Consider the following 22,998-nt stretch of genomic DNA (forward strand, 5'->3'; position numbering starts at 1 on the left):
TTCATATTTTACATCTATTTATTTTAACATCCATTAGCTATTTATTGTAGTAGTGGTTAATTATCTTATTTCTAGTTATGGCCTTTTCTTTTTCAGTTAAAGCTTCCTTAATGTTTCTTGTGAGGCCAGCTGGAGTGGGCATGGACCAAGGGGGCCTGTGGCATGTTGCACAGGAGCTGCCTTGCTGGGACACCTGGAGCTGGTGTGGGTTGGGGATCTGGGGTATGCTGGGGACACCCTAGCAGGCCAGCTAGAGCACCTGTTCCTTGCTCCTGTTCATGCTATCAATGTGGAGTCTCTGACCCCATAGAGTTCTAGCAGTTTCCCTCCTGTTTGGTTATGCTCAAGAGTTAGGAAATGAATTTCTTTCACTTGTGTTGTAGTTGCCTCTTAAATGACTATTTTCTTGCTGTGCCTTGGGATACATGAGTCAGTGCACGGGCCCCTTAGTAATAATATCCCTCCCTACTGCAGGATGGTGTTTTGGGGTGAGGTTCCTGTCATTATAGGGTCTCTGTCTCTTCTACCCTTTTCTGTGTATTTATTCTGTTGTTTGTTATGCAGAAGCTGTTCAGTGATCCCTTAGTTCCTTAGGAGGAACTGCTTTATATGTAGGTATAGATTTAGTGTTTCCTTGATAGGAGATGAGTTCATTGTTTTCCCACACTGCCCTCTTGAACCACCAAAATTCTAGTTCATGTTTTAAAGGTGATGATTCTGGTTGTTGTGTGTAGAATATGTTGTAGGGGAAGGATGACAAATTAGGTGTTCACAAGGCTGGGGCAGATGACAGCGAATAGGGCAGGTTGTATTATATTTGGAGTAAAAAAAAAAAAAAGTCTCTGGAGATTGCTCCTTATCAGTATTTCAATGACATTTATTTCTAGATCCTAAGAACTTCATTGTCATTTTCCAGAGAATGACAGAAGAGATTCCGAGGGTTTTCTTTTTCTTTTGTGCTTGAAAAATTTTAATTAGCTGTTTGGGAAAAAATGGTCATGCTTTTGGACACTGATGACAGATTTTGCTTTATTCCAATTAAAGGGATGGAACTTGATGGGGAGAAATTCCTTTGACTTATTGTTGAATTATTGGTTCCTATTAGAACATTTGTTTATATTCCCACCTGTGTTCATGTAAGTTGGTAGCACTAACAATATTAGCTTAAGTCTCATCAGTCTCCAGATGACTTTTACAAAAAACATTTTGTTTAGATTCTGTGTAATAATATATTTTAGAGTTTTAGGTATGAAAAATTTCAAACATATATAAATGCAGACTACACTATAATAGACTGCCATGTATCCCCTATCATTCAGTGTCAACAGTAATTAGCTCATGGTTAATCTTGTTTCATCTGTACTTCCAAACACCTTTCACCACCCTCTCTCATCCTGTTTATTTTAAAATTCCAGATAAATCGTTTTCTCTATAAAAATCTCAGTATATACTTTTAAAAGATAGGGACTTTTTTTTTGTTTGTTTTACATTTCAGTGTTTTAGTTTATTCCCTCTTCTTAGAACACATAAAAAAGTAATTGTATATCCAGATGGTTTGTCTTTGAGTGTCAATTTATGCCTCTTGTTCCAGTGTAATTACTAATAGCACCCTATTCACTTAAAAGAATGTATCTGAATATTAAATACCTTATATACATAACAGGCTTTTCATAACTGTCAGTAAATATGTTCATTTTATTTTATTCTATCTTATTTTAATTCTGATATAGTTACTATGTAGTGTTACATTAATTTTAGGTATACATTACAGTGTTTCAGCAATTCCATACATCACCCAGTATTCATCACAAAGAGTGCACTCCTTAATCCTCATCACTTCTTTCACTTGTTTCCCCCCCACTTACTTCTGTCCCCTCTGATTACCATCAGTTTGTTCTCAATAGTTAAGAGTCTGTTTCTTGGCGTGTCTTTCTTTTTCCTTTGCTTGTTTGTTTTGTTTCTTAAGTTCCATGTTTGAGTGAAATCTCATATGGTATATGGTATTTGTCTTTTTCTTATTTCACCCAGCATTATACATTCTAACCCCATTCATGTCATTGCAAATGGCAAGGTTTCATTCTTTTTTACAGCTAAGTAATATTCCGTTATACATATATACACACCACATTTTCTTTATCCATTCATCTCTTGATGGGTGTTTGGGCTGCCATAATTTGGCTGTTATTTTTTTTAAAGATTTATTTATTTATTTATCATAGAGAGAGAGAGAGGCAGAGACACAGGAGGAGGGAGAAGCAGGCTCCATGATGGGAGCCTGACGTGGGACTTGATCCCGGGACTCCAGGATCGCACCCTGGGCCAAAGGCAGGCGCTAAACCTCTGAGCCACCCAGGGATCCCCTAATTTGGCTATTATAAATAATGCTCCTATAAACATAGGAGTGAGTGTATTCCTTTGAATCATTATTATTATTATTATTATTTTGGTAAATAACCAATAGCATAATTACTGGATCATAGGATAGTTCTATTTTTAACTTTCTGAGGAACCTCCATACCGTTTTCTACAGTGGTTGCACCAGTTTGTATTCCTACCACCTGTGCAAGAGGTTCCTTTTTCTCCACATCCTTGTCAACATTTGTTGTTTCTTGTGTTTCTGATTTTAGCCTCTGACAGGTGTGAGGTGATATCTTATTGTAGTTTCCATTTTCATTTCCCTGATGTTGAGTGATGTTGAGCATCTTTTCATATGTTTGTTATCCATCTGTATGTCTTCTTTGGAGAACTGTCTGTTCATTTCTTCTGCCCATTTTTTAATTGGATTGTCTGTTTTTTGGATGTTGATTTGTATAAGTTCTTTGTGTATTTTGGGTACTAACCCTGTAACACATATGTCATTTGCGGGTATCTTCTATTCCATAGGTTGCCTTTTAGTTCTGTTGATTGTTTCTTTTGCTGTGCAAAAGCTTTTTATTTTGATGTAGTCCCAGTAGTTTATTTTTGTTTTATTTCCTTTGCCTCAGAAGACATATCTAGAAAAGTGTTGCAACTGCTGATGGTCAGAGACCTTACTGCCTGTTCTGTCTTACTGCCTGTTCTCTCTTCTAGGATTTTTATAGTTTTAGGTCTCACATTTAGATCTTTAATCCATTCTGAGTTTATTTTTATGGATGGTATAAGAAAGTAGTCCAGTTTCATTCTTTTGCATGTTGGTGTCCAGTTTTCCCAACACCATTTGTTCAAGAGACTATCTTCTTCCCATTGGATATTCTTTTGTGCTTTGTTGAAGATTAATTGACCATACACTTATGAGTTCATTTCTGGGTTTTTTGTTCCATTGATTTTTGTGTCTGTTTTTGTGCCAGTTCCATACTGTTTTGATTACCACAGCTTTATAATATAAACTGAAATGTGGAATTGTGATACCTCCAGCTTTTTCTTTTTCAAAATTGCTTTGGCAATTCAGAGTTTTTTGTTTTTGTAGGATTTTTTAAAATAATAAATCTATTTTTTATTGGTGTTCAGTTTGCCAATATACAGAATAACACCCAGTGCTCACCCCGTCAAGTGCCCCCCTCAGTGCCCACCATCCAGTCACCCCCACCTCCCTTCCACCACCCCTAGTTCGTTTCCCAGAGTTAGGAGTCTTCCATGTTCTGTCTCCCTTTCTGATATTTCCTACCCATTTCTTCTCCCTTCCCCTCTATTCCCTTTCACTATTATTTATATTCCCCAAATGAATGAGACCATATAATGTTTGTCCTTCTCCAATTGACTTATCTCACTCAGCATAATACCCTCCAGTTCCATCCACGTCGAAGCAAATGGTGGGTATTTGTCATTTCTAATGGCTAATATTCCATTGTATACATAAACCACATCTTCTTTATCCATTCATCTTTCGATGGACACCAAGGATTTTTTGTTTAGTTCTATGAACAATGCTATTGGTATTTTGGTAGAGATTGCATTAAATGTGTAGATTGTTTAGTATAGACATTTTAGCAATATTTATTCTTCCAATTCATGAGCACGGAATATCTTTCCATTCTTTGTATCATTTTCAGTTTCTTATATTAGTGGTTTGTAGTTTTCAGAGTACAGGTCTTTCATTTCTTTGATTATGTTTATTCCTGAGTATCTTATTGTTTTTGATGCAATGATAAATGGGATTGTGTTCTTAATTTCTCTTTCTGCTGCTTGATTATTGGTGTATAGAAATGCAGCAGATTTCTCTTCATTTGTTTTGTATCCTGTGATTTTTACCGAATTCATCTATCAGTTCTTAGAGTTTTTTGGTAGAGTCTTTAGGTTTTTCTATGTAGAGTATCATGTCATCTGCAAATAGTGAATTTTACTTCTTCTTTTCCAATTTGGTTGCCTTTTATTTTTTTATGTTGTCTGATTGCTGTAGCTAGGACTTCCAGTACTCTGTTGATAAAAGAGTACCACTCTGTTGGTAAGAGTGGACATCCTTGTCTTGTTCCTGACTTTAGAGGAAAAGCTCAGTTTTTCCCCATTGAATATGATATTCACTATGGGTTTTTTATATATGGCCTTTAATATGTGAAGTATATTCCCCCTCAACCTACTTTATTGAGGAATTTTATCATTTATAGATGCTGTACTTTGTCAAATGTTTTCTCTGCATCTGTTGAATTGATCATATGGTTTTTGTCTTTTCTCTTATTGATGTGATTGATATATGACATTGGTTGGTTTGTGGATATTGAACCACTCTTGCACACCAGGGTTAAATCCTACTTGATTGTGAATGTTTTTTTTTTTAATGTATTTTTTGATTCTGTTTACTAATATTTTGTTGAAGATTTTTATATTGATGTTCATCAAAGATATTGGCCTGTAGTTCTTTTATTTATATGTGTGGTGTCTTTAGTTGGGCTTGGTATCAGAGTAATGCTGGCCTCATACAATGATTTTGGACGTTTTCTTTCCTCTTCTACTTTTTGGAATAGTTTGGGAAGAATGGGAATTAACTCTTCGTTAAATGTTTGGTAGAATTTGCCTGTGAAGCAGTCTGATCATGGACTTCCATTCTTTGAGCATTTTTTTTTTTAACTGATTCAATCTCCTTACTGGCAATCGATTTATTCAGATTTTCTATTTCTTCCTATTTGGGTTTTGGTAGGCTATAGTTTTTAGGAATATATCCATTTCCTCTAGGTTGTCCCAGTTTGTTGGCATTAGTTTTTCATAATATTCTCATAATTATAATTGTATTTCTGTGGTGTTGGTTGTTTTTTCTCCTCAATGATTTGTAATTTTGAGTCCTTTCTCTTTGTTTTGTTTTGTTTTTTTTTAAATATTTGAGAGAGAGAGAGAGTAGGGAGAAGGGCAGAGGGAGAGAATTTGGTGAAGACTCTATGCTGAGCACAGAGCCTGTTATGGGGCTTGATCTCATAACCTTGAGATCATGACCTAATCTGGAATCAAGAGCTCCTGGATGCTTAACCGACTGAACCAGGAAGACACCCCTATTTTTGTTTTTTGATGAGTCTGGCTAGAGGTTTATGAATTTTGTTATCCTTTCAAAGAACCAGCTGGTGGTTTATAGATCTGTTCTACTGTTTTGTTTTAGTTTCTGTATCATTTATTTCTACTCTGATATTTATTATTTCCTTCCATCTCCTGGGTTTGGGTTTTGTTTATTGTTCTTTTTTAGCTCCTTTAATTGTTTATTTGAGATTTTTCTTGCTTCTTGACGTAGGTCTGTATTATTGTAAACTCCCCTCTTAGAACTCCTTTTGCTGCATCCCAAAGGTTTGAGCCCTTGTGTTTTCATTTTTCATTTGTTTCCATGTGCTTTTTGCTTTCTTCTTTGGATTTTTGGTTGACGCATTCGTTGTTTATTAGCATGTTATTTATCCTCCATGTATTTGTGGTCTTTCCAGATTTTGTATTGTATTACTATTGATTAGTTTTTTATGTTTGTTATTAACTTTTGTACATTTGGGTACTCTCAGGTTGGGTGGGTAGATATTTACAATTGTTATATCTTTTATTATTTTCATGATAAATAGCTCTCCATTCCTTCACTTTCAGTCTGCAGGTGTCTTTAGGTCTTAAATGAGTCTCCTGTAAGCAGCATTTAGGTGGTTTTTTATTGTTTTCTTGTTTTTTTATTCATTCTGTCACCTTATGTCTTTTGACTGGAGCATTTAATCCATTTACAGTCAAATTAATTATTGATAGGGACACCTGGTGGCTAAGTTGATTAAACAGCTAGCTCCTGATTTCACCTTAGGTCATGATCTCAGGGTCCTAGGATCCAGCTGCATTGGGCTCTGTGCACTGTGGGGAGCCGGCTTGAGAATTTTTCTCACTCTCTTGCACCACCCCCCTCCCCACCCTGATCCTGTGCACTGTGTGTATGCACTCGCTCACACTCTTGAATTCATTCTTTACTCTTCCCCACGTTTTAGATAGATGGTGTCATACTTTATATCTTTTTGTGAGTTCCTTAACTGGATTTTTATAGAAATACTCATTTTTTATTGCTTTTGTGTTTCTTACTTTCATACTATCATTTTGGATCTTTCCTTTCCATTCAAAAAATCTTTAATGTTTCTAGCAGGGCTGGTTTAGTGTCATGAACTCCTCTAATTTTTGTTTTTTTTCTGAGAAACTCTTTATCTTCCCTTCTATTCTGAATGATAGCTCTGCTGGATAGAATATTCTTGGCTGGATAGAGTATTCTTGGCTGGAGATTTTTCCCATTTAGTACTTAGAATATATCATGCCACTCCCTCTGGCTTTTGGAGTTTCTGCTAAAAAAAATCTGATGATAGCCTTATGGAATTTTCCTTATGTAACTCTTCTTTTGCTGCTTTAAAATTTTTTTCTTTATCACAACCTTTTGTCATTTTATTTTAATTTTCTTTTTTTTAAAGATTTTATTTATTTATTCATGAGAGACACAGAGAGAGAGAGGCAGAGACATGGGCAGAGGGATAAACAGGCTCCATGCAGGAAGCCTGAGGCGGAACTTGATTCTGGGGCTAGGATCATGCCCTGGGCTGAAGGCAGCGCTAAACTGCTGAGCCACCTGGGCTGTCCCCTTTTGCCATTTTAATTATAACATCTCTTGATGTGGATTGGCTTCTGTTGATTTTATTAGGGGTTCTCTGTACTTCCTGGATCTGGATAGCTTTCCTTCCCCTGATTAGGGAAGTTTTCAGCTATCATTTCTTCAAATAAATTTTCTGCCCCCTTTTCTCTCTCTTCTTCTTCTGGGATCCCTATGATACAAATGTGATTATATTTGATGGAGTCACTAAGTTCCCTGAGTCTATTCTCATTTTGTATAGTTCTTTTTTTCTCTCTTTTGTTCAGCTTGATTGCTTTCCATTATTCTGTCTTCTATGTCATTAATTTGTACCTTGCTTCTTCCGGCCTGCTGTTCATTCCACCAAGTGTGTTTCTTATTTCATTTATTGAGCCCTTTATCTCTGCTATGTTATTCCTGATCTCTGTGTTAATCGTCCCACTGGTGCTTTCCAGTCTTTTCTCAAGTCCAGTGAGTATATTTATGATCATTACTTTAAATTATCTATCAGGCATATTACTTTTATCTGTTTCACTTATATCTCTGGCTGTGGCCTTCTCCGCATATTTCCTCTAAGACACATACCTCTGTCTTCTCATTTTCTCTAAGTCTCTGTGCCTGTTTCTCTGTGTTAGGAAGGTCAGTTATGTCTCCTATTCTTGAGAGTAACGCCCTAATTTTTTTTTAATTCTTTTTTTTAAATATATATTTTATCTATTCATGAGACACACACACACACACAGAGAGAGAGAGAGAAAGAGAGAGAGAGAGAGAGAGAGGCAGAGACATAAGCAGAGGGAAAAGCAGGCTCTGTGCAGGGAGCCCGACGTGGGACTCGATCCCAGGTCTCCAGGATCGCACCCTGGGCTAAGGCGGCGCTAAACCACTGGGCCACTGGGGCTGTCCAAGAATAATGGCCTTTTGAAGAACAGGTCCAGTAGTGCCCTGCAGTGCAGTGTCCCCATTCCCCAGGGTCTGGCACTTCAGAGAGTGTCTCCATTGTGTGCTGCCTGCACTCTGCTGTTGTTTTCTGGTTACTTTATCCTTCAGGCGCATCATCTGCAAAGGCTGCCTTAGTTGTGAGCAGTGTTTGGTCCCCGGCCTGAATGTGATGAGTTTTTACTAGATGTTCTCTGGTCTGCTTGTGAAATGAGACCTGTTGCCTGAACTGAGGCCCTGCAAAACTCCCAGGTTGGGAAATGTGGTATGGGCAAGGGGTTGTTCCAGTCTTTTGGAGTAGGGGACCCACTGTGCTGGAATTGATGCAAGCTTGATTGGGAAGGGCAATTCCACTGGAGCTCTAGGGTGCGGTGGGGCTTGGTATAAGCAAGTTAGGCGGTAAGGTAGTGTGTTGGTTCCCGCAGGTGACCCTGTACTTAGGCTGAGTGGTGAGGCAGGAGGTGGTGGTAACAGGCCAGTTTCTTCATTCCTGGAGAGGTGTCTCTGCAAACAGTGCTTCTCTGGGGCTCTCTCTTGGATGAACAAATAACTTCCCCACTGTGTGTCCCAGGTGCTCTTCAGATTGATGTTTCCACCCTGTATGTATATCCATATCTACAGGCTGTTTGCCCTGCCTTGTCTCCAACAACAGTCCCAGTGTTTTCTAGGCTCTCCCTAAGCCAAGCCTGTCACTTAAAATTCCAGGCTTTAAGCCCCATTGTTTGCAAGAACTCATGAAATTTGGCCCCTCTTGCTTTCTGAGCCATTGCTATGGGAATATGTCTTCTGTGTGTGGGTGTTGTTCTGCCTCTTGCCCTTCTTCACCACTTGGCTCCCTGCCCACCGCAGTGGCTGGGATCTGGGCACCTCCTACCTTCGTCATGTGGTTTCTTCTCTATCTTTAGTTGCAGAGTTGGTTCTTTGAATCTTCAGGTCAATTTCTGATATTGACATAATTTGGTAGTTATCTACTTGTGTTCATGGGATGACAAGGTGAGCCTAGGGTTGTCCTACTCCCCTGGCATCTTCCCCCTTCAGTAAATATATTCTTTAATAGCACCTTTAGTATTGAGTATTTTTCTTTTTCTTTTTTTTTAATTACTTGGGGTACCTCATTCAGTTAAGCAGCTGGCTCTTTTTTATTTTATTTTTTAAATTTATTTATGATAGTCACACAGAGAGAGAGAGAGAGAGAGAGAGACAGAGACATAGGCACAGGGAGAAGCAGGCTCCATGCACCGGGAGCCCGCCATGAGATTCGATCCTGGGTCTCCAGGATCGCGCCCTGGGCCAAAGGTAGGCGCCAAACCGCTGTGCCACCCAGGGATCCCCAGTATTGAGTATTTTTCTAATAGCATGTCACTTTTCTATTTTCTATCAGGAAAGCAAGCCCTGGATCTGGAGTTCACTATGTCAAGAAATTATATGCTGAAGTAAAATGCTGTATGAGTTGGAAAAAGGAAGAATCCAGAAACTTATGGTAAGGAGGGAATGAATCAACTGAATTTCCTTGATGCATTCTTTTACTTCCTCCACTTCCTTTTAAAGTTTGATTGCAAGGTGCAGAGAGTATTCTTTTGGAAACAGAGATTTTTAACATTTGAATTAGAAGGATAATGCTTTAGAAATATTGACTTATATTCTCTGGGATATTTGCTTAGCTGTTAATTATCCAAGGCTTGATCCACCAAATTTAAGGTTTTTTGTGATCAACAGATTGTTTTCTGTTGTCCTTATCTCTTGTTCTACTTAGTTAAGCCTTTTATTAACACTGGAAACTTTTCTTATTTAAAGGAGAGAAGACTGTATCCAAACTAGTAATTTTACATCTCTACCAAACACAGAAGCTAGAGAGAGGATTGAGCATCTGTGATGTGCTACCTACATTATACTGCCTTGTAGTAGTATCCTTGCTATTTGTTTATATCTTATGTCTTAGGTTAAAGAAGGTTCCATGAGGTCAAAGATTCTTTTACATCCTCGCTTCTTCCACAGTTACACTGAGCATGTCTTAGACATGTTAAAAGTATGGTAAATACTTTTTGGAAGAAATGAATGAAAGAAATTGGAAGTATTCTTTGGCACAGAATATTAGGAATTCATTTCTAGATATTTGAGTTTGAGATGAAAGCAAGTGAAAAGCTTTTGTAGCCAGCAGTAGTAAAATTTGGTAAATGAACAGAAGTGGGAATATTTCAGGATTTATTAGCTAAAAGTACCCTCACATCCTCTGTCTTTTCTTGTGATAGCAACAAAATATATTGTTTCTGTCTCAGTACATGTCTTTCCTTTTTGGGAGATTAGGAAACTGAGGTATAAGGTTTGATAGCAAATCTGTCTCCAAAAAAGAAGAAATAATGCCCTTCATTTCTAAGTATAGTAGTCTTTCTAAAAGACCAAGTTACTATTTATATTTTAAGAAAGAGCACATGATGTCTGCTAGCAGAAGATAAATGAGAAGCAAACTGGGAAATACATTTTGTCTCTGGATTAACGTGTCTACTACTGGGTAAAAATCAAGAGTTCTCTTCAACTCATTTCAACTCTGAATATAAAACATTGAGCTTCTCAATTTTTTTTTTTTTTAGTAATTCAAAAGAAGACTCATCTTAGGAATAAACCTGGCTTTCAAGACTGGACAGGACAGTGTTTCTGTCCATCTAAAGATGCTACCTTAGTCTTGAATAAATTGTTACAGATATCTTTGCACTCTGTTGAATGTGGCTGATTTTCATTTTATAGAGCTCTAATTCTGATCTGTAGGACGAAGGAGTATGTATGTCTGTGTGTGTAAAATCTGAAGCTGTTTTTGGACACTTAAACTTATCCATTTCTTATTAACCATAAGTAAAATATCCATACGGAACACAACCTAAACTGAACTTAAAATATTCTGTGAGACACACACCCAATGTTCCAACTGTTCCTTTACCTTTTAAGATAGAAGCATTTTCTAGAAACTGAGGGAGTGTCGGGTTGTTGAACATAATCTTTTCATAACTGACACAGTTCTCTTTCTTTTGCAGGCCTGATTGTTGGCAATGACATCCATAAGAGTCTGGCATTTATTTATGTTCTAACCAGTTACTTTATAACTGTGAAATAGTAACTATGCATATTTATTGGTCAGCAAAACCAAGGAACAAGAGCTATGGCAGTTGAAAAAGTCTGTCTGATTCCAGGTTATTTTTCCTGGATTTCATCATCAGAGACCTCCTCCTTTTCGTCTCATCAACAATATGGTACCTTTTACCATTCAATAAAAAGTAAGGACATGTTCATTGGTCAGCAACCAGAACTTAAAATCTGCTGGAATAAGGTCAGAGACCATTTCAATTACAGCTGAAGAAAATGAAATTTCCATTTTATTCCGTGCCTTGTACAGGGAGCACACTAACTCTTTACGGAAAGGTGTGACTGAAAAGAGATTGAGTTTGTCTAGTAGAAACTCATGGTTATGGCGAGTGACCCAACGTGATTGGAGGGGGCAAAAGCCACACAGGAACTCATGACGGGCTATACCATGTTGCGGAATGGGGGAGTGGGGAATGGAGGTCAAACCTGTATGTTGCGGTGGTCCAACCGGATCCGACTCACATGGCTCAGTTTTACACTCTTCATTATTCTGGTTTTCTTCCCCCTAATTGCTCACTATTATCTCACCACTCTGGATGAGGCTGATGAGGCAGGCAAGCGGATTTTTGGCCCAAGGGCTGGTAATGAACTATGCGAGGTAAAGCATGTGCTGGATCTTTGCCGGATTCGTGAGTCTGTAAGTGAGGAGCTCTTGCAGCTGGAAGCCAAGCGACAGGAGCTGAACAGTGAAATTGCCAAGCTGAATCTGAAGATTGAAGCCTGTAAGAAGAGTATTGAGAATGCCAAGCAGGACCTGCTTCAGCTCAAGAATGTCATTAGCCAGACTGAGCATTCTTATAAAGAGCTGATGGCTCAAAATCAGCCCAAACTTTCTCTGCCTATCCGATTGCTTCCAGAGAAGGATGATGCTGGTCTTCCTCCTCCAAAGGTCATACGGGGATGCCGGCTGCACAATTGTTTTGATTATTCTCGCTGTCCTCTCACCTCTGGTTTTCCAGTCTATGTATATGACAGTGACCAGTTTGCCTTTGGCAGCTACCTGGATCCCTTGGTCAAGCAGGCTTTTCAGGCTACAGCACGAGCCAGCGTTTATGTTACAGAAAATGCGGACATTGCTTGCCTTTATGTGGTATTAGTGGGAGAAATACAGGAGCCAGTAGTGCTTCGGCCTGCTGAACTTGAGAAGCAGCTCTATTCTCTACCACATTGGCGGACGGATGGACACAACCATGTCATCATCAATCTATCACGGAAGTCAGATACACAGAACTTACTGTATAATGTCAGTACAGGCCGGGCCATGGTGGCTCAGTCTACTTTCTATGCTTCCCAGTATAGACCTGGCTTTGACTTGGTAGTATCACCACTAGTCCATGCCATGTCAGAGCCCAACTTCATGGAAATTCCACCACAGGTGCCAGTTAAGCGGAAGTATCTTTTCACCTTCCAGGGTGAGAAGATTGAATCACTGAGATCCAGCCTTCAGGAGGCCCGCTCTTTTGAAGAAGAAATGGAAGGTGACCCTCCAGCCGACTATGATGATCGTATCATTGCCACCTTAAAGGCTGTACAGGACAGCAAGCTAGATCAGGTCCTGGTAGAATTTACCTGCAAAAACCAACCTAAACCCAGTTTGCCTACTGAGTGGGCACTGTGCGGTGAGCGTGAGGACCGCTTAGAATTACTGAAGCTTTCCACCTTTGCTCTCATTATCACTCCTGGGGACCCTCACTTGGTTATTTCATCTGGCTGTGCAACTCGGCTCTTTGAAGCCCTGGAAGTTGGTGCTGTCCCTGTTGTGCTGGGGGAGCAAGTACAGCTTCCTTACCAGGACATGTTGCAGTGGAACGAGGCAGCCCTGGTGGTGCCCAAGCCACGTGTTACCGAGGTTCATTTTCTGTTACGAAGCCTCTCGGATAGTGATCTGCTGGCTATGAGGCGGCAAGGCCGCTTTCTCTGGGAGACTTACTTCTCAACTGCTGACAGTATTTTTAATACCGTGCTGGCTATGATTAGGACTCGCATACAGATCCCAGCTGCTCCCATCCGGGAAGAGGCAGCAGCTGAGATCCCCCATCGTTCAGGCAAGGCGGCGGGAACTGACCCTAACATGGCTGACAACGGGGACCTGGACCTGGGGCCAGTGGAAACGGAGCCGCCTTATGCCTCACCCAAATACCTCCGCAACTTTACTTTGACTGTCACTGATTTTTACCGCAGCTGGAACTCTGCACCAGGGCCTTTTTATCTGTTCCCCCACACACCCTTTGACCCTGTGTTGCCCTCAGAGGCCAAATTCTTGGGCTCAGGGACTGGATTTCGGCCTATTGGTGGTGGAGCTGGGGGTTCTGGCAAGGAGTTTCAGGCAGCACTTGGAGGCAATGTTCCTCGAGAGCAATTCACAGTGGTGATGTTGACTTATGAGCGGGAGGAAGTGCTTATGAACTCTTTAGAGAGACTGAATGGCCTCCCTTACCTGAACAAGGTAGTGGTGGTATGGAATTCTCCCAAGCTACCGTCAGAGGACCTTCTGTGGCCTGACATTGGCGTCCCCATCATGGTAATAGAAAAAGAGCAGTTTGTTATACTGCATGAGATAGCATTTCACTCTCAATCCTTTTTCCAAATATATATATCTTTATAGATACACTTTTTTTTTTTAAACTATACAGATTTCCTTTTGCCATGGAATTTATGCTCACTTTTTTTTCGTCCTTTCTGGACTTGCCAGTTCCATCTCTGCTACTCACTTCATACATCTCCTAAGACACTCCAGAACAGAAATTGCTGTTGGCCTCACGAAGGTTTACAAAAGCTCTTCAGTTACCCTGTTGATGTTTTTCCTGTCGTAATAAAGATGTTGATGAGAATGATGATGACAAAGTTAACACTTAGGAAGTACATATGACCCAGGCAATGTAATTTAGGATTTATAGAACGTTATTATGGTTTCTTCACTTTATAGCTGTGAAAACTGAGGCTTAAAGAGGTTAACTCTTTTGCCCAAGGTCATAATCATGATGAATCATAGATGAGCTGAGCTTTAGTGTGTCTGATCCCAGAAGCTGCAGTTTTAATTACCTCCTAGATTTAGCAAGAAGACCCATTTCTTTATCAGGATATTGTAGAAGTATTTTTGGAACAGTTGGGATTTGAAATATTCAGGAGTTGGAGATCCTGAACTTTTTCTATAGGCTCTGACACATTCTTTCTCATTTTTTACCTTATCTGTCATGATTTAGATGCTGTATTTTACAGGAAAAAAATAATAATTATGCAGGATAGGGCTTTAGTTTTGAGTACTTTGTTTATCTACCTTCTGGCATAAATTTGGCAATCTAGAAGATTACCCATTTATCTTAAACGTGAGGCCTTTAGAACAAGTTGTAAGTGGCATAGATACTTTCCAGAAAAAGGTAGCCAAGACAGGCAAAAGTTCTGATGGGCTCTGCATTGCTAGAAGCTTGCCTAAGAAAATTAGTATAGTTTTTGGGATGAATTTGTTTAGAAGGGGAATGTTTGGGCTAGACTGGTTTTTAAAATTATATCAGCAGGAAACTAATTCATGTGTAATATTTTCTGAGCAGCAGCATAATATAATAGGATAGTATGAATTTTGGAGTAATACAGACCTGCAGTTAAGTAATCATTTTGTGATCATTGATGACTTAATGAACTTCTCTGACTTATGGATTAAAGAGGAAAATAAAATAATATCAGTGATGAATCTAGAAAGGTACCTAATAATTGTTTGATTCCTTCTTATCCCTTCATGTCCAAGAAGGTGGAAGGCAGTATGGATATGCTGGCTAGGTTGTGGACAACTTCAAATCACTTCACTTGATAAAGGCTTCTAATGTCCTCTGCATAATTTCCTTTTGTGTCATAGCTGTTACTACTTACCTTCTGTAGAAATCTTTGTTCTAGAAAAATTTTGTTTAGAAAGAAATTTTCTTTCTCATTACTGCTGCTTCTTGCTTACTACTGCTGCTAGTCTTTTCTTGTATTTTATTTAATTAAATTTATAATCTGAGGCTCTTCGGACTAGGATTCTAAAAACTTTTGATCCCAGAATTTATCTTGTATATATATATTTTTATCTTGTATATTAAAAAAAGTACTGTGAATGGAGAGATTTCTTTCCAAATAAATTTCACTTTTTTTTAAGTTACTTTTAAAATGTCATTGAAGTTAAAAACACACACACGTTGAAGTTAAAAAAAAAAAAAAGTATTTGTTCTATGGAAGGGGGATGCTGCTCACATAGAATAATAGAGCAGCCTTTTTTCCCCATTTTTCCTGAGTTTTCTTTGAATTTGATAGGGATGTAGAGAAGCTGATGCCACCCTGTTAACAATGACTGAAATTCGTTAGAGAACTTACCAGAACTAATCCTTTCTTTTAACTCTGGTGGGAAATAAGTAGTCCTCTTTGATTACTGGTCAGCTCATGGCAATTATACAATGCCTAGTTGGTAAATGCCAGAAATTTTCCAAATGGGGAGCCATTCTGAATAGCTTGCTCATATTAGCGATAACAGTTTTTTTTTTTAGCTCTTCTGAAAAAGAGGAAACAGTTTTAAGCTGAAGAATTCATTGTATTCTCTTAATATTTTGACTGTGCTTTGTATTTAAGAGGAGCAGGTTTTTTGGACTGCAGTTGAATTCCTGACCTCTTTGGCATAGAGCCAACACTAGCAGGTATCAAGATGAGGAGGGTTGGGCAGCTCTCTCCCCTGTGGAGAAATGGCACTATTATGAGATGTTGTGGAGTAGTTTTCCTAACTGGGATGCAGACGTACCCCATCCATTATTTTATTATTAACAGCTCTTATAAAATTAGCAGTAGGGTGGTTCCCAGGCAATCTTTCAGATTCTCATCTTTCAGAGAAAATGATTTGAAATCAGCATATTTGAATCAACCCAGAACCCACATACCATTTCAGAAAATGATGGGCCATGTATGTTTCTCTGTGCTCAGGTTCTCATCTAAGCATTAGGCATAAATACTAAATATTTGTGGGCTATGAAATCTATTGAGCCCTAGGTTTTTTAATAGAAAGGGATTGTCTCCTGGCACTTGTATATTAAAATTCCTCATTCTTGTCTATTAATTAAATAAAGGGGAAACTACATTGGATATGGCTTTAGAGTAAGTGTGACCTTTGTTGCCACCATCCTTTGGATACTCTTGCCTCAAATGCTTTAATTCTCATCAGTTCGAATGGCATAGGGCCTGGGCAAGGTGATTGGACTCCAATCCAGATGGGGTATTGGTGAAAGTGCCACTAGATGAAGTAGCTATCTTGTCAGAATGGTGTAGGGCCCCTGAACAAAGGTGATGGGGGTGCTGACTGCTCTCTCTGTCTCTTGCCTCTTTTGTAAATAAGTTGAATCAGGTTCCTTAGCTCTGGGAGCATAACAACAAAGACTATCTAATGGAAGTCAAGTGGAGAGTAATATTATGCCAAGGGATTTGAAAGCTAGTTCATTCCAAAAACAATGCAAAACTCATTGCATCTTAAAGATGTTTCTCTGTTTTCAAGTCTCTCTTGTTTCTGATGGCATGTCTGGTTTCCATATTTTTTTTTCCCCTGTATGGAATATCTTCTTTTTCTCTGGCTGCTTTCAAGACTTCTTCTTTATATTTGGTTTTTAGCAGTTTGAGTATAATATGCCTTGCCATGGTTTTCTTTGATTTGTATTCTGACTGGGGTTTGTTAAACTTCTTAAATCTGTCAAACTTTTTTCATCATATATTGAAAAATTTTTACTTCATTATTCTGATTTTTTTTCTGTTCCATTCTTTTTCTCCGCTTCTTGCGGGGCTCCATTATATGTATATTAGACACTTTGATTTTATCCCACAATTCTCAGTGTCTGTTCATTTTTTTTAAACCTTTTTTTCTGGTACTGCAGTTTTGATCATTTCTCTTGATTTATCATCAGGTTCACAGACTTTTGTATCATCTCTACAGTTAAGCTCATCCAGTGAATTTTAAGTTGAAAATACTGTGTTTTCCAGTTCCAGAATATCCTTGTTTTTAAAATAATAGTTTCTGTTTCTCTGCTGAGATTTCCTTTTTTCTTTCCATTTTGAGTATACTTTATTTATAGTTATGATAGCTACTTTAACATCTTTGCTGATTCCAACATATAGGTCACTTGGTGGATTTGTTTGAATTGATTTTCTTTTTTCTTGAGAGTCACATTTTTTTGGTCCTTGGTACATCACACAGTTTTGTACAGTGTGAGTGTTATATTGTGAAGACCATGGATTTTGTTTTGTTTCTTTGAAAGGTATTGATATCTTAGTTTTTGCAAGCAATTTATTCAGTTGGACTCAAACTGCAAGTTCTGTCTCTTGAGCAGCAACTCAAAGTTTAGCTCAGTCCTTTTATCTTTTGTTGGTCTGCTTACAGACAGCACCAAGCATACCCACATGGTTTAGAGGTGGGTCAGAGGCTGGGTAGTAATACAAAGAACTTGCAACTCCCTCTATCTGGCTTTCTCTTTTCTGGAATTTCCTATCTTTTGAAGGGTTGTTTTTGCCCCAGACTCTTCCCTCTTGTTCTTCAGGCCAGAAAGACATGGGTGTTGTATGTGAGTTTAGCTGTTATGCATGATGCTGACTCTGGCCTGTTGTCTGGGTAAAAGCAACTGTGATTCTTACTCATGTTGTTAATTCCTTCCCAAATTTCAGCTCCTCTCTGTAATTTGCCACCTTCTGCTCACTGTCCAGTGCCTTCAGGTAATTGCTTTTTTGGTAATTTTGTCCAGAGTTTATAGTTACCATATACAGGAAGTTTGGATCTGGTAGGAGCTTATTCGGCCATCCTGAAAGCAGAAACCTCCATGTAATCTCTTTTTGATACATAGTCCACTCCAAATTTTGGTTCGAGTTATTAACTTCATTCTAACCAATTAACACATCGTCCTTACTCTGTTATGCATTCTGGAAGATAGTAATAAATAGGTTGGCTTTATTTGGAGCACTCTGGAAATAAGAACACCAAAACTTGTCCTTATGGAGTTTGAAAACTTGGGTTGTTATGAAGGAGGACATGTTTCAGTTATTAACAGTGTCTTGCTCACTCAAAACACCACTCATCTTCACACTGCATACTTACTCATTTCTCAGACAGTCTTGTGGGCAGCCAGTTCCCCAATTCTAATGCTCTTTTCCATAAAAGCTACAGTTAATTTACATAAAGTGCCTAGGAAGGCCTCTTTGAAGAGGTGACGTTTGAGCAGAAGCTTGAATGAAGTAAGGGAATGGGCCATGTAAATTCTGGAGGAATAAATGGGGAATGGCAGATGCAAGAAGCTTGTTATGTTCAAGACACGGCAAGAGTGCCCTGTGTATCTGGGTGTTTGAGGAGAGCATTTGAAGGCAGGTTGGAGAAAGCAGAAGTCAGCACATGTAGGACCAAATAGGGCCATAATAAGGATCCTAGATTTTATTTTATTTTATTTTATTTTATTTTATTTTATTTTATTATTTTATTTTATTTTTTTTAATTTTTATTTATTTATGATAGTCACACAGAGAGAGAGAGAGAGGCAGAGACATAGGCAGAGGGAGAAGCAGGCTCCATGCACCGGGAGCCCGACGTGGGACTCGATCCCGGGTCTCCAGGATTGCGCCCTGGGCCAAAGGCAGGCGCTAAACCACTGTGCCACCCAGGGATCCCCTAGATTTTATTTTAGATGTGTTAGGATGCTGTTGGAGGGTTTTGAGCAAGGAGTAATAGGATATGTGTGGGGGAAAAGAGCAGAATAAACAGTTCAAAGGCTATTTATTGTTGCAGTAGCCTAGGGGAGGGGTGTTTGCAGCTTGGACCGGGGCACTAGTGGTGGAGAGGGTAAACTTAGCATATCACATCTCCCTTGTAGACTCCAAGGTCTCTGTGGAAGTGGTAAGGCCAGAATGCGCCCATTTTTCCAAATGAAAACTATATAAAGAGATATGAGATTATTTTTCACTGCCCCTTCTCCTTCCTTCTCAGTCCTTGGTATTAGAATTGAAAAAGGAGGATTTTATTTTGGGAACCTGATGTCATGCCATGGTGGTTATTGTCATGTCAGTCGTCATGCTGGTAGTCAACTAGGAAAAAAAAGAAGACTGGAAGAGAATTCAGTGTCATTTAATATTCAGGCTTGGGTCTCTGCCAGTCAGGCTGTTAAAGGCTTTACTTCTGGCTAGACCTTAGGCAACGGTAGAGATAATTCCAAAAGCTATTCCTTATAAAGTTGATACACTTTATTTTTATCCATGTGCATTCTCCTTTAAAAAATGCTACTTGGATATATCAGATGATAATTTCCTAAAATTGTGATTTTGAAGCACAACTAACAGGAAAAAATTTGTCCAGCTTTTCCAGGTCCAAGATTAAAGTCTGGTAGACTTCATTCGGTATTGGTGTATCTGGGCTTGGTTTTTGTTTTTTTGACATTTTATTTAGTAACTTTATAGCTATGGCTTTCTTTTTTCCATTCGAAAAGGGGCTGCATGACTGTAAAGGAGAATTCTATAAAACAAAGCTACCAGAAATCAGAAATTAATAGCAAAAAATTATAAATGTGTAACATAAAGCAATTGCTGAAAAGTCATGTTGCATAAATTATTTCCTAATTGCTACAGATCAGTTCTTTAGGTAATATCTCCCCTTCTTAGTCTATATGTACTCTTCTTATTAATTCAAAGTAAAGAATCTGAGACTGAAATTTTATTGCTTTAGGTCACTTTAATTAATATTGAAATTAGAACTTAGGACTTCTGACCATGTTTTTTCTTTTTTAGCACATATTTTTCTTTTTTACCAAATCTAAATTTCTTGAATAAGGGTCAGTATATATATATATATATATATATATATATATATATATATATAATCACAAAATAAAACCACAAAATAAAATAGGAAGAGATGGTATTAATATTATGTGATAATAAGTGTTAACAATTTTTGAGCATTTTCTGTGTGCTAGGTCAGCACTGTGTTGTGCTCTTCATGTGCATTCTCTCATTTGATGGTGAACCTCTATGCAATTTTACCTAGTTTCATAGGGATCACGTGTAACTTTTTGTCTTCTATGAGTTATTTTTTTTTAAAGATTTTATTTATTCATGAGAGACACACAGAGAGAGAGAGAGAGAGAGAGAGAGGCAGAGACATAGGCAGAGGGAGAGAAGCAGGCTCCATGCACCGGGAGCCCGACGTGGGATCTGATCCTGGGTCTCCAGGATCGCGCCCTGGGCCAAAGGCAGGCGCTAAACCGCTGCGCCACCCAGGGATCCCTTCTATGAGTTAAAATAGACTTATAACCTAAAATATATTATTTTTTAATACTGCATAGGCCCAAATTTAAAGTTAGTTATAAATAGAAAATTTATATAACACAATTCATTGTGTTAACTTTCCTATTCTTTTCCCTTACTTTTGCGCATTTCCTTTTTGTCCCTACCACTTGGTGTTTACTGAACGAGTCCCTTGAAAAATCAAGATATCTTAATACTACTTGACCTTCCTCTGTTGGTCACCATCACCTCAAGCTCTGTTTCACATGGGTTCTCACAGCGAGGTACATATGACTATGTGTTTCCTTTTGTACTCATTTTCTTGATTCTCAAGCTCTATGATGGGTTTCTTTTTTAAGTTATAGGAAAGGGGAGGATGGAAGACAAAAGTGAGTTTACCTAGTTGCCTGTATGATAAGGAGAGAAAATATAGTTTAGACCTTTTTGGTTAGAGATTAAGATAGAAGATTTTATTTAGAAGTGACTTGATATAAAGTTTATTCTCAGAAATGTATTCATTACAGAAGTGTATTACACGTGTATGTTTTGAGGCTGGAGACTGTTGGCTTTGGTTGGGCAAAATTTGATCTTAAAAGAAAAAGGAGGGGCACCTAGGTGGTTCAGTCGTTTAAGCCTCCCAACTCTTGACTTTGGCTCAGGTCATGATCTCAGGATTGTGAGATTGAGCCCCACCATTGGGCTCCATGCTGGGTGTGAAACCTGCTTGGGATTCTCTCTCTCCCTTTCTTAAAAAAAATAGAAAAGGAAAAGAGAAAGGATAACATTAAAAATGTATTTAAACTGCTGAATTTAGTCGGTGGCATTATGTGTTTTTATGGTCCTTTATATTTTCCACACACATTTTCTTTTTAAAATTTTTAAAAAGATTTATTTATTTGAGAGAGAAAGAGTGAGCACGTGTGCACATGTTCTTGTGAACCAGGGGAGGGGCATAGGCATAGGGAGAGAGAGAATCTCAAGCAGACTCCCTGCTCAGCATGGAGCCTGATGTGGGACTCCATCTCATGATCCTGAGATCATCACCTGCATCGAAATCAAAAGCTGACCACTTAACTGACTGAGCCACCCAGCAGCCCCTCCACATACATTTTCTAATTTTATTACTTCTCAGGTATATTTTACCTTCTTGTGTGTTGTTGGTCTACTGTATGACTTGGGTTAATTCACTTAATCTCTTCATGCCCTATTTTTCTTGCTTACTGACTTCAGAGACCTGCCAGTGGCTAGTCATGAGCTGCTTTTATAAAAGATTCCATATTTAAGTACTTCTTTTTTAATCCAAATTCATCCTGCTATACTTAAGCAACTATCACTTACTAATGGTTGAAATATTTTATTGTTCCTTGTTAATAGCAACTACTTACATTTCCATCCCTTAGATATTAAGAGATATTTGCTTACTATTAATTGGGCACCAAGTTTATCATGATAACTAATTAAATTTAAATAATTTAAAAATTATTTAAATTGATACTTTCCTAATTAATCTGGATTTGCTGATTCTACCTGGATTTAAAAGCCAAATGCCTTGTTAGCATACTAGGAGAAAGGATCCTATTAGAATAGTAGCTCTTTATCATTCATAAATTCTAGAATTTCTCAAGAACCAACTCGAATGTTACCTGAGGTTACTAATTATTTTTTGATCATGCATATACTTGCATACATTTGCATATGGTGGGGTTCCAAGCCATGACTGCTGTACTGTTCCATTGCAATGGGAAGAGAGGTGCAATGAGTAAAAGTCAAGGCTTTTATGAATGATGGTAAATGGGAGAACTAGTGAAGCATTTAAAAAAATTTTTTTTATTGGAGTGCAATCTCCAACATACAGCCTATCACCCAGTGCTCATCCCATCCAGTGCCCCCCCAGTGCCTGTCACCCAGTCACATCACACCATCCCCCTGCCCACCTCCCCTTCCACTATTCCTTGTTCATTTTCCAGAGTTAGGTGTCTCACACGTTCTGTCACCCTCTCTGATATTTCCCATTCATTTTCTCTCCTTTCCCCTTTATTCCCTTTTACTATTTTTTATATTCCCCAAATGAATGAGACCATATAATGTATGTGAAACAAGAAAAATGGATATTAGTGAGCGCTGCTCCTGACTTGATTGATAGTTGTAGGTTGGAGGATAGCTTTGCTGTAGAAAACTAGATTAAATATTAGGTTAAATATTAGGTTCTAATATTTAGAACCTAAATATTAGGTTCTAGTTTTGATATATAAATTATCAAGTCTTTATTCTATATTCTGAAAATAGAATTGACAGGGCTAAATTAGGCTTATTTCCTAGTCATTTGTTCATTCATTCATTTATAAAATGTTTGTTGAATGCCTACTGTATGCCAGGGTCTGTATATTATGGTCAAGGTCATAACCAGTAATTCACTCAGTAACACGAAGATCAGTCTTCATGTTTACAGGTTACTAAGGTATAATCATATGGCATGAATAAATACACATTATTGTGGAAGAAGTTTTTTAATTTGAAAAACAAAACAACATCAACAAAAATGAGAATATTTCTTAAACAAGTCTTACCACTCTGGATGACTCATTTCTTTCATGTTCAACCTGCCATTTCTCAAACTCTTAAAGGCCAATGCTGAT

General features: G+C 38.3%; 1 protein-coding gene across 14 annotated transcripts in view; it reads left to right on the forward strand.

Moving 5' to 3' along the window:
• Nucleotides 1-22,998, forward strand: part of EXTL3 (exostosin like glycosyltransferase 3) — a 139,739-nt gene that overhangs the window by 86,670 nt on the left and 30,071 nt on the right. For all 14 annotated transcript variants that reach the window (XM_072719585.1, XM_072719591.1, XM_072719588.1 and 11 more), the window contains 2 exons: nucleotides 9,348-9,446; nucleotides 10,993-13,622. In XM_072719585.1, the coding sequence (XP_072575686.1) occupies nucleotides 11,475-13,622 (2,148 nt within the window). In that variant the 5' untranslated portion in view covers nucleotides 9,348-9,446; nucleotides 10,993-11,474. The remainder of the gene's footprint in view (nucleotides 1-9,347; nucleotides 9,447-10,992; nucleotides 13,623-22,998) is intronic.

Source organism: Vulpes vulpes, chromosome 9 (genome assembly GCF_048418805.1).
Source record: "Vulpes vulpes isolate BD-2025 chromosome 9, VulVul3, whole genome shotgun sequence".
Lineage (NCBI taxonomy): Eukaryota > Metazoa > Chordata > Mammalia > Carnivora > Canidae > Vulpes > Vulpes vulpes.